The following is a 19736-nucleotide window of genomic DNA, read 5'->3' on the forward strand; positions in this document are numbered from 1 at the left end:
CTAAGTCGAAGATAATGAACAAGGCAACGACTAAGTTATTAATCTCTCGATGCTCAGTAATCCATTCGGAGTGACATCTCGCAATCAGTGGCGCTGCCCGTGCTTTCTCTGCTGCGTTTTTTTTTTTTGGCGAAGCTCGCGATCTAAGATCGCCAGGTCTCCCTACCGTTCGTGACCGGCGCACACGAGACCGCGCACGATGCTGCTCATACTGCCAAGATGCTGAATACATCAAAATAAGCATTCAAGTGAAACTCGCTCTGTTCGTTCAGCAGTAATCCCGGTTGTCGTTTCTCATGTAGAAAAATTTTCATTTCCTCCATTAGGTTCAATAACTGTTCTTCAGGCGCCTTATGCTAAACTTCCATATTACCCTGTACATTTCGTGCCACATGTTTTTCTTTCTTATCCAAATGTGTAGCGAATGCGTTGTTTTGATTATATGCGTGGTTTTTAAATGGTATCTTGAAATTTCTCCCCATGTGACAGATCTATGTAGGGCTTACCCAGTAGTAGGATTTTGGAAGAATTATCTCGAAGAAAATAAGTTATTAATAAACTGCCAACACGAGTTCAGAAAATATCGTTCTTGTGAAACACGACTAGCTCTTTATTCTCACGAAGAAATGAGCGCCATTGACAGAGGATGTCAAATTGATTCCATGTTTTTAGATTTCCAGAAGGCTTTTGACAAGGTACCTCACAAACGACATCTAATCAAATTGCGTGCCGATGGACCATTGCCTCTGTCGTGCGACAGGATTTGTGATTTCCTGGTCGTAATAACTGAGGGAATGTCTTCGAGTGAAACAGAAGTAATGTTTAGTGTTCCCCTCTGCTCATCTATGTAAAGTATTTAGGAAGTAATCTGAGTAGCACTTGTAAGTGGGCTGCTTCTGTGTCGGTAGCGCTGTGTAGCGCTTTGCATTGTATGTCTGACCGCGCTTTCTTTCTGAGAGACTCTGTGGCTGGTTGGACTCGTTGAAAGTTAATCGCCAGTAGTGTTGGGCAGTTGGAAGCTAGTTGCCAGCAGTGATGGAAGTACTGCTGGGCAGTTAGAGGTGAACAGCCAGCAGTGATGGATGTTAAATATGAGAAGTTAGCAGAGGTCTGAAGTGTTAGCGTAGGCTAACGATCTGGAAGTATCCGACTTGGAGATTGAAAATTATTCATGATTATATCTCTTTGTACTGGATGTCACATTATTAAGGTAAAAAATACATTATTTGGTTTGCTACAAAATCTTTCCTTTGCTAACCACATGCCTATTAGTAGATAGTCGCTTAAGTAGTTAATATCTTTTATTTAGCTGGCAGTATTGACGCTCGCTGAATTGCAGTAGTTCGCGTAATGAAGATTTTTGTGAGGTAAGTGCTTAATGAAATGTATTAAGTGCTTAATGAAACGTATAAGTCATTGTTAAGATTTCTTTTTAATCAGGGCCATTTTTTTAAATTAATTATTTGAACTCAGGTTGCAATTTTTTTGAGCAGCCAGATTGCGTTGCGCTAGAATATTATGAGTCAGTGTCGAAATGATAAGAAAAAGTAAAGAGAAAGTAGGCTCAGTACGTTCAGTTTTGCTCAGCTGTTTCAGACTCAAATAACGTATATGCTTCATCTTCTCAGTCATTCTGCAATTTAAGTACAGATACACACACTTAAATAAAGAAGTTTCACACTCTTAGATTGTTTGCAGATGATGCAATCATTTACCATCTTATAATGTCATCATATGATCAAAGCAAATTGCAAAACAATTTAGAAAAGGTATCTGTATGGTGCAAAAATGGCAGTTGTCTTTAAGTAATGAAAAGTGTGAAGTGATCCCCATGAGTACCGAAAGGAATCCGCTAAATATCGGTTACACGATAAATCATACACACCTACAGGCTGAAAATTCAACTGAATACTTAGGGATTACAATCATGAGTAACGTAAGTTGGAACGTTCACATAGATTGTGCGTAAAGCAAATGGAAGACTACAATTTATTGGCAGAACACTGAGAAAATGCAACAGGTGTACTAAAGAGACTGCCTACACTACACTTGTACGCCCTCTTCTGAAGTACTGCTGTGAGGTAGGGGATCCGCATCAGATAGGATCGACGGAGGACATCGAAGACGTTCAAAGAAGATGGCTCTGAGCACTATGGGACTTAACATCTATGGTCATCAGTCCCCTAGAACTTAGAACTACTTAAACCTAACTAACCTAAGGACAGCACACAACACCCAGTCATCACGAGGCAGAGAAAAATCCCTGACCCCGCCGGGAATCGAACCCGGGAACCCGGGCGTGGGAAGCGAGAACGCTACCGCAGACTACGAGCCGCGGACTTCAAAGAAGAGCAGGTCGTTTTGTGCTGTTGCGAAATTGGGGAGAGAGCGCCACGAATATGATACGTGAATTGGTGTGGCAGTCATTAAAACAAAGGCGTTTTTCGTTGCGGTGGGATCTTCTGGTAAAGTTTCAATCACCAACTTTCTCCTCAGAAAGTGTAAATATTTTGTTGTCGCTCACCTACAGAGGGAGGAATGATCATCGTAGTAAATAAGAGAAAGCACAGCCCGCACAGAAGAGTCTGTTTGAGAGTGAAACGGTAGAGAAATAGCTTGAAGGTGGTTCGATGAATCCTCTGTCAGGCACGTACTTGTGAATTTCAGAGTAATCATGTAGATGTAGATAGATAACTGCTTTTGATACTCGTATCTGAAATTTTTATGGATGTATGATTGTTAGCCATGTTATTATTTCTTATTTATTATTTCTTGTGTATTCCTTGGACATTTGTAGATTTAGTTTAAGCTAACTGAACTTAGTTTGTCGAAGCATTGCTGCTCCATTTGTAACAGATTTGGCTATAGCCGAAAGCGGTAACGGTGAATCGTACAACTTATGTAATCAAGACGGACCTTTACAAATAAAGTGCCAAAACATGGTTGTCGACTCATTTACAGACTTAATATCTTCAGTTGATAAGTTTCGAATTACAACTTAAATATCTTTGGTAGTTGTATGTTGTTAGCTTCATAGTACACCAGAAAACAGGAATGATATTTTTGAGTTAGTAATACTAGAAACTGTACCTGTAACCCTAAACATAGCTACTGTCAAATAAAATGTTGTGGAACATACTCGAAAATGTGTTTCTTTGTGTAATAATTCCAGTGTTTCACAGCGAAGCCAGTTTCAGTGATTCAAAATACTCAGCTTAGAACCCTCCGTCATCCACATAATTGTCAGCCTAATGTGCTGGGACACACTAGCTCAACTCTTCCAACAAATTTTGTATAGCGCTCTCGGTCAGTCAACTTTGTTTATTCAATACCTGGCTAACTAATGTTATTTACACTGTATAATTGTTGCGGCATTCCACGGAACACAAAATTTGTCATCTCAAGCGGAACGAGTTTTCGCCTTAGAGACAGACAAAAATAATCTGTCATGTCGCACCTGGGATTCCACGCAGATAACATATTCCTGCTCACTCACAAGACGTTCTTTGAGCCCCGATGTAGAAGTGGTCGTCGACGGGCCACCATATCTGACTGATAAATGGAAAGTCCCACTAATCGTATGACTTGAATTGACACACTCAACAGATTTTAATTTTGTAAGTGGGTTTAATACAGTTTAATCATTATCGAAAATATTACTTAAATGAACTGTTTTGTCGAAAACTAGGCACAAAACAAATGAAATGTGGCATAGTTATATTTAAATTACAAGTTATATAAAACTTCTAGAAACACTGAAATAAAATAAAATCAATAGGGCTATCTTTTTGTTTCTGGTAGCGTCTGTATCGTTGGCTTCAGTACGATTCATAATAATAATTAAACAACAGATTTTATTCGCACCTCGTAAAATTATTAATGGTGCATAAATTGTTAGTTAAAAATCCATCAAAAATACTGTAATTAAGACTCGAGAAAATGTCCCAGTCCATGAATTATTTTTTTATTCTAATTTTATTTTGCATTTCCTTGCTCTGTGCGAGGTAAACTCATTGATTATATCATTAAAGTCAAGTTTAGCTGCTGCGTGGCCTTCTATCATGACAGCTAAATTTGACGGTCTACTTTGAAGTAGTGGCAACGGCCTTGCCGCAGTGGATACACCGGTTCCCGTCAGATCACCGAAGTTAAGCGCTGTCGGGCGTGGCCGGCACTTGGATGGGTGACCAGCTGCGCCGCCATGCTCTGTTGCCATATTTCGGGGTGCACTCAGCCTCGTGATGCCAATTGAGGAGCTACTCGACCGAATAGTAGCGGCTCCGGTCACAGAAAACCGTCATAACGGCCGGGAGAGCGGTGTGCTGACCACACGCCCCTCTTACCCGCATCCTCAACTGAGGATGACACGGCGGTCGGATGGTCCCTATGGGTCACTTGTGGCCTGTAGACGGAGTGTTGCTTACTTTTAACCAGTGATAAATCTCCAGAATTTTTGGCGCCGGAACGCACTTCTTCAACCATGTTACACCACCGGTAGCAGTCACTGCTTTTCTCGGAAAGGGGTAAGTGGTTGAATACTACAAAAAAAAAAAAAAACATTATTCTCCTACTGATTCTAATTTTTTGAAACTCTGCTCAAGAATCATGTTGTAATAGGAGTTCGTATCACTATTTGGACATTACAAATAGTCAGTACGAAAGGGCGAAAACTGAGGTTAAGAAACTCCATATTACGAGTTAATTTGTTCGCTTTCAAGCCCTACTAGGAGGTAAACGAATGCTATGGAGACACAGGTAGCAGGTCAGCTGCTTGACAGGTGTTTCTATTGTATACTGTAAATGAACTATATTATGTCACAGGTTGTTGAGGTTCATCCCGTTTTTAACCTTTTAAGGAAACAGGCAAGAGGGCATAATAAGAGTGGACGACCGAGAACGAAGTGCTCGTATTGAAAATGGTGTAAGACAAGGATGTAGACTTTCGCCCCTACTGTTCAATCTGTATATGGAGAAAGCAATTGTGGAAATAAAAGAAGAGTTCAGGAGTGGAACTAAAATTCAAGGTGAAAGCATATCAATGATACGATTCGCCGATGTCATTGCTATCCTGAGTGAAAGTGAAGAACAATTGCATGATCTGCTGAATGGAATGAACAGTCTAATGAGTACAGAGTATGGATTGAGAGTAAATCGAAGAAAGACGAAGGTAATGAGAAGTAGTAAAAATGAGAACAGCGAGAAACTTGACATCAGGATTGATGGTCACGAAGTAGATGAAGTTAAGGATTTCTGCTACCTAGGCAGTAAAATAACCAATGACGGACGGAGCAAGGAGGGCATCAAAAGCAGACTAGCTATAGCAAAAAAGGCATTCCTGGCGAAAAGAAGTCTATGAATATCAAATATCGGCCTTGATTTGAGGAAGAAATTTCTGAGAATGTTCGTCTGGAGTACAGCATTGTATGGTAGAGAAACATGGACTGTGGGAAAACCGGAACAAAAGAGAATCGAAGCATTTGAGATGTGGTGCTACAGGCGAATGTTGAAAATTAGGTGGACTGATGAGGTAAGGAATGAGGAGGTTCTGCGCAGAATCGGAGAGGAAAGGAATATGTGGAAAACACCGCTAAGGAGAAGAGACAGGATGATAGGACATCTGTTAAAACTTGAGGGAATGACTTCCATGGTACTAGAGGGAGCTGTAGAAGGCAAAAACTGTAGAGTAAGACAGAGATTGGAATACATCCAGCAAATAATAGACGACGTAGGTTGCAAGTGCTACTCTGAGATGAAGAGGTTAGCACAGGAGAGGGATTCGTGGCGGGCCACATCAAACCAGTCAGAAGACTGATGACCCAAAAAAAGAAGTCAACTGGAGCATTGTACTTCATTGATACCACGCTTCGTGAAACACTTCTTGAATACGGATGGTGCCATTCTGTATTACAGCTCAAGACCGACAACGCTAGTGAGGAACTACCATAAAGATCAGACGGGGCAAGTCTTGCACACTGCGTATAGGGACAGAAGCGGCTCTAACTGGAGAGTGCTAGAGGAGCCAAACGCTGAACACCCGATCGAACACTAGTTATTAATTTTTACCTGGTACTCAGAGCCACAATATTATTAACTTCATTTCGCATATAAACATGGCCAACACATTCATTTTTATGAGCGGAAACTTTTTAAACCCTTGTGGGCAGAATGTTTAACTAGGCCATCCTACAACCAATTATGACGTTGAGAATATTCGCATCTGTACTGAATATAGAATTTTGTGCAGGGAAGGTAGCAAACGTTGTTGGCGGCAGGGCAGCCGAAACAGACGAATCTAGGCGCTTCATTCTGGAACCGCGCAGGTTCGAATCCTGCCTCGGGCATGGATGTGTGTGATGTCCTTAGGTTAGTTAGGTTTAAGTAGTTCTAAGTTCTAGGGGACTGATGACCTCAGAAGTTAAGTCCCATAGTGCTCAGAGCCATTTGAACCGACGAACGGCAAAAATCTTCTCCAAGGCTGCACCCCTTCCACGCTGGCTCTAGTCGCCGATCAGCTTGCGGTGACAAAAGTCATGTGATATCATGTCGAACCTCCTTTTGCTCGGCGTAGTGCAACGTCTCGGCTTGGCATGGACTCAAGAAGTGATTGGAAGACTCCTGCAAAAATTTTGAATCATGCTCCCTCCATAACCGTCCATAACTGCGAAAGTGTTGTTGGTGCTGGATTTTATGCACGAACTGATCTGCGATTATGTCCCACAAATGTTCGATAGGATTCATGTCGGGCGATCTGGGTGGCCAAATTATCCTCTCGAACTATCCAGAATATTATTCAAACAGCGAGCAGTTGTGGTCTGATGACTTGGCGCGTTATCATCCATAAAAATTCCATCGTTGAATGGCTACAACTGGACTTCAAGTAATCATCGGTTCAGTTGGAGGACAGAATCCAGTTCATTCAATCTGTACACAACCCACACCATTATGGAGCCACCACCAGCTTGCACAGTCTCTTGTTGATAACTGCGCCACAAACGAACCCTAGCATCAGCTCACCTGGATCTATGGTTCCGTGAGGACTGCGCCACAGATTAACCCTACCATCAGCTCCTACCGTCTGAAATGGGGACTCATCTGACCAGATCACGAATTTTCAATCGTCTAGGGTCCAACCGATATCGTCACGAACGCCGGAGAGGCGCTGCAGGCGATTTCGTGCTGTTAGTAAAAGCATTCGCAGCAGCCATCTGCTGCCATAACCCATTAGCACCAAATTCCGTCGCACTGTCCTAACACATACGTTCGTCCCACATTCATTTCTGCTGTTATATCACGTAGTGTTGCTTGTCTCTTAGGACTGACAGCTCCACGCAAACGCTGCTGCTCTCTGTCATTAAGCGCCATTGCGTTGTCAGTGGTGAGACATAATGCCTGAAATTTAGTATTTTCGGCACATTCTTGACGCTATGAAATACTGACTACCCTAACGATTTACGAAATGAAATGTTCTATGAATCTAGTTCCTACTATCATTCCAGGTTCAAAGTCTGTTAGTTTCCACTGTGCGGCCATAATCACGTCGGAAACCTTTTCACATGAATTACCTACATCATGTAGATGTAGAGACCCGACTGCAAATGACAGCTCCACTAATGCACTGCCCCTTTGTACCTTGTGTACGTGATACCACCACCATCTGTATACGTGCATTCCACTACACGATACCATGACTTACGTCGCCTCAGCGTAGTGTTGTAAATGAAGATTCTACAAACTGGGTTTTAGTATAAATCCTAAAACAAAATCAATACCCCAATAATTTTTTGATACTAGGGCATCCTGGATTCGCTTGTCAGTGTAACTTAAACGTCAGCTGAATCGCCAAGGTAATGCCCGCACTCCGGCAATGGAAAACCAGGAACGTGTCTGCGTACAAGTATCATCTCAGAACTAAGACAACAAGTAATAATTCATCGACTTCCGAAACCGTTACACGACTAACCTGCCCTCCGAATCGACATCACTGTGCGCCCTGTCGTTATGCAACGACAACGACATCATACGATTTTTATCACCATTCTCACGGCTACTTGACACTCTTGATGGAAGAGATAGGAGCTCCGTCCATTAATGATCACGTAGACCGACGGTGACACGGAGTAAAAATAGCGACAGTATCGTATTGAAGTGTGGCTACCTGTGGAGAGGGGGGAAAAACGTCTGACACGAGTCCATTCTTGGACGAGTAACGCCACTTTCCAGATAAGATTTGTTCCTCACGGCCCATTAGCACACTCTCCAGTGTATATAAGGCCACATTTGGTCTGGCGAAATCACCAGTGTCCACTTACGGACATCAGAAAGTAGACGCTCTTGGAAGCGAATTTACTTTCGCCCAGCTATACGACATCTTGCGCCGAGACCGCACAGATAATTCTGTGAAGGGTGCAGAGTGGTTTGCCGACCATACTTTTACAACTAGTGACCAGAACACCGGAATCTCACACCAGTTGGCTGGTGTACGGAAATTACAGTGAACGGCCTTAGTGAATGTGTTCAAGAGCTTTGAGTGTGCAACCTGGGCTGCACATAAAAGAGGTAAGTCACGTTTAATTTACAGCTCCCGTACACTCCTCCATACAAGCTTACATCTTAATTAACAATGTTCCACAGTAACACGCACCCTTTATCAAGAAGTACCGCATATTGCACTGGTGTCACTGAAGGAGGTTTGTTAGATCACCGTACACCCATTTAATATCAATAAAAATCCATTCAAAGCTCTCTATTTTTGTTGCTTTGGGTTAATACCTTAACATTTGAAATTTTTCTAAGTGTTTCGAGTTTCCTTTAGTAGTGATATTAACATATGTATGGTAACATTACTATGGAACTGGTAGTGTGTTGTGATGCAGAAACCACACTGGTTTAATGGCGATGATTCTTTCGCAGGGTGCTGTAACCTGTGCTCAACTGCGTCAGGGCCCAGCAACAGGTTTCTTCTTATACAAATCCAGCTGCAGACTGTACCTAAACGGTGAACCGCCTTGGGTACCATTCTTCTGACAGATCACCAAGAATCTCTCATCTAATTTATTCTGCCTTCAAGTACAAATTGACTGAATCTAACTGAGGGCTGCTTCGTAAGTATTTTACCTCACTGCTGCATACTGTTACACTATACCTTTCACTTAGTGTGTTGTAACAATGCTGAACACACTCCTTTTGAAATTACATGAATTTCTGACCGATGGAATACAAATACTTTTTTATTTTGGTTAAATCAATGAGACTTGCTTCTCCCACATTAATTATTGCAATACATGGTAGACAATTGATTTTCTCTCTCTTTACAGTTCGCTTATTCCAACCAGCTTTTCTTAAAATCAAATACTGATTGATCATACCTTCTCCCAAGTATTATCTACCACTGATTCAAACAACATCCATCATGCAGCTAGGTAAACTTGATGAACGTATTCATGTCATGGATGCCAGTTCAAACGTCTGGAGCGTCATAAAGGACATTGCAGAGTCAGGAGTAAGTACAGATGCCTTTTAACTGTCATAAATAGTTTGTGATGCAGTGAACTTTGATACTTCCATTTCAATAGACATGTCACTGTCTCGGTAACTCCTTACGTGAATCCCTTCTCACACATGGAATAACTTTTGTTTTAGGTTCAAGAGGAAGCATTCTACGTCTGTGACATTGGTGACATAATAAGCAAACACAAGGAATGGAAAATAAAAATGCCAAGAGTCCAGCCATACTATGGTATGTTTCCACTTTTCAGCAACATAGCAGTAGGACTTTGTATTCTCTAAGTTACGACTGAAATTAATTCGGTGAAGAATCTAATTTTCAAAATATGAGAGATATCACATACATCAACTACAGCTGTCCTATGAAAAAGTTTTCTCCTGTTATTAGCCAGTATAAAATAATTATGATAACACAGTTACTTACTCGCATTATTTTTGCAGCGGTGAAATGCAACGATAGCCTCACTGTGATTGAAGTACTGGCTGCACTTGGAACTTGCTTTGATTGTGCTTCAAAGGTGAGTGTACAATTCTATCATTCCTGTTAAAAAACAGGAACTTACTTTGAATTATTAAGTGTATAGAGGATACAATACAATATATGACAAACATACTAAACAGTTTTTAGTAAATTCGTATTACTTTGTTACAGGCTGAAATTGACAGAGTTGTTTCTGTTGGTGTCGACCCAAGCCATATTATTTTTGCAAATCCTGCAAAACCATCATCGCACATTCGCCATGCAGCGGCTGTAGGTGTTGATCTGATGACTTTTGACAGTGACTGTGAGCTCCACAAAGTCAAGACCATATTTCCTACTGCCAAGTGAGTAAATGGAAATCAGAATCTACTTTCCATATTTATGGATACGTAGATTTCTCCCTTTCATAACATATTCGGTAACAACATTTTCCTTGTCAACTATGTTTTAGGCTGGTGCTACGTATCCGGTATGATGCTGCCGTGGCTCAGTGCCAGCTTGGGAACAAGTTTGGATGTGACCCAGACTCCGATGCACCACGCCTTATGAAACTGGCTCAGTCATTGGACCTAGACATTGTGGGCATCAGTTTCCACGTCGGCTCTGGCTGTGACGATCCACCAGTATTCTACAAAGCCATTTCTGCCGCTCGAAGACTTTTTGATCTGGGGTCAGCTCTAGGGTTCTCCATGAGTTTGCTTGATCTTGGTGGTGGCTATCCTGGCAACAAAGGTGCCCATTTAGATAAGGTAATGTTAGGAATTCTTAGCTCTCTTCTTACGACGCAATGCAAACTAGCATTTCTGACTGTTGTGTAATGGGTAACCCGTCTAAGCAGCTGAATTATCTTTCATCTCTTTTCTTCCCTAAGAATTTTTGAATTTATAACAATAGGCACTCAAAATACTACCTTAAAGCACCTATTTAAAACATGTTATCTTTAAGATCATTTCTTCTCCTTATTTTTAGTTTCTTTGCTTTCGTAGCTCTTTACAATCAATTACCACAGCTTTAGACTAATTTGTTTTCACACTTTTGGTATACATTTCTGGATAGTTTGAATGCTTATTCCATTTTCAAGACGCTTATCACTTTAAGAGATATGTTTAGCAAAGTCAGTCATTCTGTTACAGATATACGATTTTTGATAATGGGTTTTCATGGAGAAGTTTGGCAGTAGTGTCAGTACTTTGGTAATTCCAATCAAATTAATGCAATTTAAGTGCATTGTGGGCATTTTATATTGCTTCCTGCCCACTTGCTGCATAATTCATTACGCAGTTTTCTGCCAAATAAGCTGGTGTCTGTTTATTGAGAAGGAATACTGTGCGGTGTATTTCAAGGTTGTTTCTATAATTCCAGATTGCAGAGGTGGTGAACAGTGCCCTCGGCGAGTTCTTTCCTGAACCAGATGTTCACGTAATTGCGGAACCAGGACGGTATTATGTTGCCTCAGCATACACTCTTGCTACAAATGTTCACTCCAAGAGAGATCTTATCAACCCAAAGGATGGGTCCATCACATCAGTCATGTACTATGTAAATGATGGAGTGTACGGCAGTTTTAATTGCATTCTCTATGATCACATGAAAGTGACACCAGTGCCTCTCAAAGTAAGTCAGACAGTGTTTGTGTATTTTTTTCTCATATGCCATATAACACAGACATAATTACGAAATGAAAGGAAAAGTGATCATTGCTCTAACACGCGATGTTTCTTTTATAGGCAGCTGGACTTGAAATGCGTCCGTGTTCTGTCTGGGGACCAACTTGTGATGGCCTGGATCAAATAGTTGAATCTACTTTGCTGCCGGAGATGGATATAGGAGACTGGTTGATTTTTGAGAATATGGGTGCTTACACACTGCCTGTGGCGTCTCCATTCAATGGCTTCCCTGTTCCCAAAGTGCATACTGTGATTGACGTCCAAGGCTGGTAAGTAAGGTTTTTCTTTTCCAGAATCTGACGGTCGTTGCAAAGATTCAAAATATCTAAATACGTTGCAAGATTCATTTGTTATTGTAACCTTACTTATTGTTTCTGTAAATCCATACAGGCTGCTACTCAGAGACCGACTACCGATGACGGAGAATCATTTTGTTATTGGAAACACGCCAGCAAATCTACACCTGGGTCTATCCATAGATGGTCAAGGCAACATTGATGAGTGGGATGAAGTTCACATGCCTGTTTCATCTTCTGATGATGAGATTATGGATGATCACATGTCACAGTCAACTGTGGGCTCAAGCATCGTATATCCATTCCTTCAGATGGGACAAGTCAATTAGGATCGGATGGAGGCGTTTCTGCACTTCAGTTACAAGAGATCATAACGTACTAGGTTATTTTACTCCTCGTTTGCAGAAAACGGAAAAAAATAGCTGTTTTCTTCTGTGGCTTTCTGTTTCTTTTGTGTGAAAATCTCACTGCATCTAAGATGATGTATCAAGTGACAGTTTTGTGTACTGCAGCTCAATGCCTGAAATTTGTTTAAGGGACTAAAACATGAATCTCAGAATAACTTAAAGTATAAAGGTTTCTCCAAAGTCCTTTCAGGTACTCAGCTGTCTGCCAAGCTACCATTACAAAAGCCCAAGCAGAATAGAATGTATGTATACACTCAATACCTGAATAGCATCTGCATTGTTGGAACCAGAGGAAACAAATAAAAATCTGTCACTGCCGTGTATGATGTGATTTTTGCCAAATGATATTTTGTTGTTGTAAAATGTGTAATAGTTTCAGTTTACTGAAACTCATCACCTGATAACTTGGGTGCAGAGAGACGAAACAATTTCATAAAAGGATGTTCCTTTAATGACAGTTTCCTTCGAGACAGTTTTTCTGTTTAGCTTGTAATTAGAGGAAATACCACCTTAAGTAGCAGTTTCTAATATTGAGAACCTTGTCCTAGAAAGATATTCAGTCTTTGTAAACTGTTATACTGTTGTCATATTAATAATGTTCTTCACGACCGAATACTGTAGCAAATGTATTTGTCTCTAGTGCTATTTGAGGACATAAGTTGAGGTATGGATACAGATGAGTTTATTTGGAAAGCGTCTTTGTGGTTGAATAAGTGAAGAGGCAGCATCTTCGCTTGAATCTGTGAATTTTTTATTTATTGTCTTTTATAATAAATCGAATTATTTAAACAAATATTTGTTATATTTTTCATTTACGCCATTATAGCCTAATGTCTACCATACAGAAGTACAACAAAGTAATTATCATAACGAGCGGCATTCTACAATTCTGCTGAGAAAACTTTCTGTAAAATACCCCCGAGAATAGTGGTAGCAGGTTACTAAGGGAGTGCTGCTGCATTAATGTTAAAATATTAGGGAGACGTATTTACTAGGAGTTCAAAAGAAGCCTTCAGTTGGAAAAGAGTCATTTGGATTGATTTTAGTAACAACACAATGAAATCAAACAATTAATTAAGGGACGGGAAGTGCACAAGTGTGGAAAAATGACTAACTCCAGAAGCAATTATAATTGTATTGCATTTAGCTGGAAAAATGCAGCAGATACAGATGAGTATGGGGAAGGTAAGTCCGACATTGAACTGGTACTATCCTTGGTCTCACAACCAGAGATGATATCAAACAACACCGACACTTACATACCGAATATAATAATAGTTAATCTGTAAATCATAGTCACCATCGGATCATTCGCATGCCACCTGATTTCCCCATGTAAGATAACTTCATAAATCAAATTAGATGCATCTTACAGAACAGTCGAAGCCTTTGTCACACAATCGAGATTTCACACTGCACTTAAAATTACTTATATGCGTATCACAGATTAGATTAAGATACCTGCGAAAACTCAAGGTATGATGTCTGAACTGTAACTGAAACAACTGAATTGTATTGGCACAAAACAGTCTTCCAGCTAAATGTAATACAGTTGAGATGGCTATACTTCCTTGTTATAGAATTAGATGTCAGTTTGTAATGTTAAGTGGATATACATATTCTAAAGTTAAATTTTCATTGTGAAAGTTCTCAAAGATAACATCGTCAATATCTAATTTCATTTGCTTCTTTTCTTGTTTTTACATTTTGTTAATCATAGGCACTTTGGATTATGATTTTTCAAACGCTAATACGCTGTAACTATTGTAGTTAGTACAGAAATATGTATTTTTGTTTATTCTGAATTCTAACTGTTAATACCGCAAAGGCTTTCACAGATCATTAGCAACTACTGTTTCCTGCATTGCAACTCCAAAATGCCGCACAACAATCCAAAATGCTACACAACAGTTCTTATTGCTATGCAATATTTACATCCTAAACATAACTTGGTACTTGTAACAATACGGTATAACATAACACTGCCTTTTAAGCTCTCTTAAATCAACCCTCCCCTCTGACAAACACTCTACTTCTCCACCTTGTTTCAAAGTTGGAGAGTAATTTGGAGGGTATTTGCATAAATTCATCAAGAGGCTTGTGGCTTTATCCAGTTAGGTGAGGAGAATGAAGTTGCGGGGTTGTCACATAAATGTCACAAGATTTTATAGGATCCAGCTGCAATGGGCCGATTGTATAAAGCATTTAACATTAGGTTAAGACGGAAAAAGACCTCAGATCAAGCTTGACCTGGAAATCTGCGTTGTGTAAACCTTAATCCTAGATTATATCACCGTCAAGTCGCATCATATTTGAGTGGCGAAAATTCGCAGTTCAGAGTCAGGTTAAACTGCAATCGTCAGTTTATGGTGTAGTGGCATTACGAAACATCGCTTTTGTTTTTAGCAAGTACAAATTGAAATAATAAAGAAAGTTGTGGTCAACACAAGAAAGTGGTAAGTAAATAAGTTATGTGACTACACCTTTCCCACACCACCCATGGTCGAAACACTATTTTTTGATGTTGAAGGTTAAGTTAAGGATATTACTGGCTTCTGCGTGTAAGTAATGATTAATCTTACAAACGCTTGTGGGAGACAACTCGTAATTTATGTGATTAGTTCAGGGACATTTTATTGACACTTAGCCAACAGAGTGTGTAAGATAAATTCGAAATATTTGCAGTGAACAGTTAAATATGGGACTTCTGATAGCAGCCAATAACGATTCAGCATCTCTTATACACAGCCAATAAATTATTTTTTTTGGGTTTTGGGTTTTGGGTTTGTTTACAGTAAACGAAAAAATAAAAAAACGCCATGAAGAAGGTCACTTGCAACAGTGACCGAAACGTCAGTAGAATTACATACTGACAATGCGGTCACAAACGCAGAAAAATTTTATTGACTGTGACAATGGACACGGAAACCTACGTTAATATATTTTATGCATAGTAGCAGTAACTATGCAGTTCGTATTAAATTTTTCACTACCCAACTAATTTCCTTCAACTGTCATGACAATCCAACGTACGTTGATCAATAGAACACAAAATAGTTTTTAGCAATATAACGCTACACAAGTAACAATCCTTCAAATACTTCAGTCGCTCAGAGATTGTGTCGTGGACTGCAGTGTAAAAAATCTCATTTTGGACACGTCAATTCTCGGAAATTCTTTTTTTCCATTTTTACAACTTTCTGTATTGTATTGGTCATAAAAATATTGTAACAATACCTTACTCCCCGTTGTTCGAGCGTTCTGTACCTCTCCCGGGCAAAACTCTTCAACAAACCCACGTGATGTGAATTACATTGCTTCCTTTCGTTTACGTTACAGATATCTGAGTATGAAGATGTGTCTGCTTAGGACGACGATGAGATCCAACGAGCTCCCCGCATGTTCCATGAAAGGGAATTAGTTGATAAATAATTTAAGCTGAGGTTTCGCTTGGACAAAAATACTGTGCAGCAGTTTTAACTAAGGTTGAGAGAGGATCTGCTGAAACCAGCCACTGACTTCAATGTGCATGCTGCTTTTAATATTACTGTTTTATGTTCCAGGAAGCTTTTTCAGATGGTGGTTAGCAACTTGTTCGAAACAGACGTAGCAACAGCTTGCAGAGCTGACGTGAGGAAAATCCAACAATATTTTTATGAGATAACACGTTTTCCTCTTGTTTTAGGCGCTATTGACTGTACCCACACTATCATCAAATCTCCTGGTGGCGAAAGTGCAGAGATATTTAGGAATCGTCACGGGTGGTCATCATTAAACGTCCAAGCAATCTCAGGCGCTAACTACGATGTTGCAGTATTGTGGTTAGCCTACCGGGATATGCCCACGACAGCAACATTTTCGGAAATTCACGCGTACATGCTGAGTTGAAATTAGGATAAATTCCAGAAGGGGTATTTCTAGGAGACAGTGGCTATCAGGGTTACAGGTATTTGTTGAGGCCGGTACTCCGCGAAGAATCGCGGCTGAGCGAACCCGTAATGGGCCCACAAGAAAAGCAGATCGGCAGTTGGGAGAATGTTCGGAGTGGCAAACGACGATTTCTCTGTTTAAATGAAAGTAAATCGCGCAGCAGTTATTATAGTTGCAACATTTGTCTTGCACAATACACACTGACGGAATAAGTTCGCAACATAAAGTAGGAGTTGTGCGACGTAAACGAAAGTTGGTAAGTGTGTTTCTACATTTGAAAGATGATATCTATCAAATTTAGTGCCATCGCACAATACTGGCGTTATTAGCGCCACAGTGAGGACGCAAATCACGTTGCGGTATTGTTTTCAAACTGATTAAAATGTGCTTAAGTTTTTATCTGTTGTTCTAATATGTGAACAGCAACTGAACTGCTCATTTACAACCTACTTGATAAATCATTACAGCCTCTCATAAACGAATGAAATATTAAACTGGGTTCAGTGATGCAATATTTTTTGGAGGACGACTCTTTCGTCTGTTTGTTACCTTTACTTAAAAATAAACATAAATGTTAATACATCCACACACAGCGTTACAGTATGAGAACACGTATTGCAAATTGTTAACACACAATAGGAGTTCGAGCAGTGGTAATATCTATCGTTGTTCCCTCCAATGTTTCGCGAAATTGTCAAATTTATACACAGCCATAGCTTACTGTTGTGGTCAGCTACTGTAAGTAGTTGCGTATCGCTTAAACACGTGCTGTGTGAGCCAAAGTTCGAACAAGCTCGATACTGCATTGAACGCAGTGACGTATCGGGAAATCTCGAGCCCGTTCTAAAGCGTGTACCGTTTTCTCAGATCTAAAAAGAATCCATGCATGCGTGTTGCGTATCTACCTATAATTAGAGGTTATTTTTAGTTCAAATTACGCTTTTGTGTGCTGTCACAGTTTATTATCTTAGTACAATATTGTTCTTACCACCCCAGTGTAAATACAATCCCCTTTGTTTTCATTTTCATTGCCATCAACGAGAACAATATTTTCATTTGAAGTTACTGTCTCCTAGTTTACTGAAGTGAAAGCACTACAGCCTTCAGTGTTACTTGAATCTCTGTCAGAACGACACAAACAATACTATAAACTACATTTTACGCAGCAAATTCGCTTCAAAATATTTACACGAAGTATTAAAATGTTGACAGACCACTGTATGTCACTTCTGGATGAAAATCAGCATAATCATCGAAGGGATTACAGACAGGAAAAAATTGTGGTCTCGGGGCTGCGATGAGTTCTGTCCACGTTCTGTACATGCAGACTTCACGAAATTACCTCCTCCTGTATATGCTTTTCAACCTTGAAAAAATTTCACTCTGTTTGCTCCAGTTTACACACCACATGGAATTCCATAAAGATGAAGTGTGCCGCAATAATTGTAAAGTGAGTCTTACGATTACACCTCGTCATGCACGAATGCTTTCTTGCTCATTTTCTTAATACACTGAAACGCCAAAGAAACTGGCATAGGCATGCTATTCGAATACGGAATACGGCACTGCGGTCGGCAACGCCTATATAAGACACAAGTGTCTGGCGCAGTTGTTAGATCGATTACTGCTGCTACAATCGCAGGTTGTCAAGATTTAAGTGAATTTGAACGTTGTGTTATAGTAGGCACACGACTGATGGGACACATCATCTACAAGGTAGCAATGAAGTGGGGATTTTCCCCGTACGACCATTTCACGAGTGTACTGTGAATATCAGGAATCCAGTACAACATCAAATCTCCGACATCGCAACGGCCGGAAGAAGATCCTGCAAGGACGGGACCGTCAACTCCGACATCGGACTGTTGACGACTGGAAACATGTTGCCTGGTCGAACGAGTCTCGTTTCAAATCGTATCGAGTGGATAGACGTGTATGGGTATGGAGACAACCCCATGAATCCATGGACCCTGCATGTCACCGGGAGTTGTTCAAGCTGGTGACGGCTTTGTAATGGTGAGGGGCGTGTGCAGGTGGAGCGATATAGGACCTCTGACACGTCTACACACGACTCTGACAGGTGACACGTACGTAAGCATCCTGTCTGATTATCTGCATTCATTCGTGTCCATCGTGCATTTCGACGGACTTGGGCAATTTCAAAAGGACAATATGACACTCGACACGTCCAGAAGTGCTACAGAGTGGCTCCAGGAACACTCTTCTGAGTTTAAACACTTCCGCTGGCTACCAAACTCCCCAGACATGGTAACCATTGAGCATATCTGGGATGCCTTGCAACATGCTGTTCAGAAGAGATCTTCACCCCGTCGTACTCTTGCTGATTTGTGGACAGCCTTTCAGGTTTCATGGTGTCAGTTCCCTCCAGCACTACTTCAGACATTAGTCGGGTCCATGCCACGTCGTGTTGCGACATTTCTGCCTACTCGCAGCGGCCTACACGACATTAGGGGGGTGTACCTGTTTCTTCGGCTCTTCAGCGTATTTTCATAAAATTTTTTCAGACACCTTCAGTCACAATCTGTTTCGATGTTCTGCGAATTAAAGTCAACCGCAGTTTCTTCCCACGCCTGTACCTTGTCGGCTGTAGGCGCTTAATTCGTTTCTTTCTTTTTTGCATTCCACGGTGTCTTTGGTTCGTCAAAAAAAGATTTCTAGTAGTAAATCTTTTTCGTATTAGGAGAAATTGAACTATCACTCCATTTTCTGTTTACTTCCTTCCGTCCTTGTAAAATGACACCTTCGATAATAAATATTGTATATCTAGAACGCGAGATTATTATCTGCGCAATGCGCAGTGCAATAATCGTATCGGCAGCCGATTTTAGCTGTGCTGCCAAGCATGTTTCGTGCTAACTTCGATCAATAATGAACCTTCTTCGGCGGATCTTAGTTTAGTATTATGCAATAGAGCCGAGTCCTGAACAGTTCTGGTTCTGAACTAACATCAAGTTTGACCTCCTGTCAGCGTTGTTCATATAATCGAGGACACTGAGAGCAGAAGCTTGCGGTCGGCTCCTAGCACACTGGCTGCTGAGACAACCCCTACCTCCTTCTCCCAGAGGAGCCAGCTTACAGCTTATTAAAGGAATGAACGTGTGATGGGTTAACTTGTCACGGAAGTGACACAAAACCTGATGGTGAATCGCTACAAGGACCAGGCACAGTGCCTTCGCTCATTTTTGTAAATAGTATTAACAATAACTACGCACAACACCGCACACCGATCAACACTATTCGCAACGGGTGCTTATTGTACGGTGCGCAATACCGTCACGCAGCTGATGTTGACAGCGACCCCAAACAATCCGGAGCGTAGGGTTACCATCCATCCCGATATATCGGGACCGTCACGGTTATGGATCTTCTTGTCCCGACACCCCGACAAGATCCAATTTTGTCCCTATTTTGCAAAATACTGTTACGAGCT

At 40.8% G+C, this 19736-nt stretch overlaps 1 protein-coding gene and 1 pseudogene across 1 annotated transcript; both read left to right on the top strand.

The window, feature by feature from the left end:
• The first annotated feature begins 4097 nt into the window (after positions 1-4097).
• LOC124803627 lies at positions 4098-4215 on the top strand (annotated as a pseudogene).
• Positions 4216-9409: 5194 nt separating this feature from the next.
• LOC124803228 (ornithine decarboxylase 1-like) lies at positions 9410-12277 on the top strand. The gene is made up of 8 exons (XM_047264407.1): positions 9410-9499; positions 9640-9736; positions 9946-10022; positions 10157-10329; positions 10437-10734; positions 11348-11599; positions 11713-11921; positions 12043-12277. The coding sequence occupies exons 1-8, from the start codon at positions 9410-9412 to the stop codon at positions 12275-12277; spliced, it is 1431 nt and encodes a 476-aa protein (XP_047120363.1).
• The last annotated feature ends 7459 nt before the right edge of the window (positions 12278-19736 follow it).

The sequence above is a fragment of the Schistocerca piceifrons genome, chromosome 6 (genome assembly GCF_021461385.2).
Source record: "Schistocerca piceifrons isolate TAMUIC-IGC-003096 chromosome 6, iqSchPice1.1, whole genome shotgun sequence".
Classification (NCBI taxonomy): domain Eukaryota; kingdom Metazoa; phylum Arthropoda; class Insecta; order Orthoptera; family Acrididae; genus Schistocerca; species Schistocerca piceifrons.

Coding starts and splice junctions, on each gene's coding strand:
- LOC124803228 (XM_047264407.1), top strand. CDS start 9,410: ATGCAGCTAGGTAAACTTGATGAACGTATTCATGTCATGGATGCCAGT. Junction 9,737..9,945: donor AAGAGTCCAGCCATACTATG/GTATGTTTCCAC, acceptor TTATTTTTGCAG/CGGTGAAATGCAACGATAGC. Junction 10,330..10,436: donor ACCATATTTCCTACTGCCAA/GTGAGTAAATGG, acceptor ACTATGTTTTAG/GCTGGTGCTACGTATCCGGT.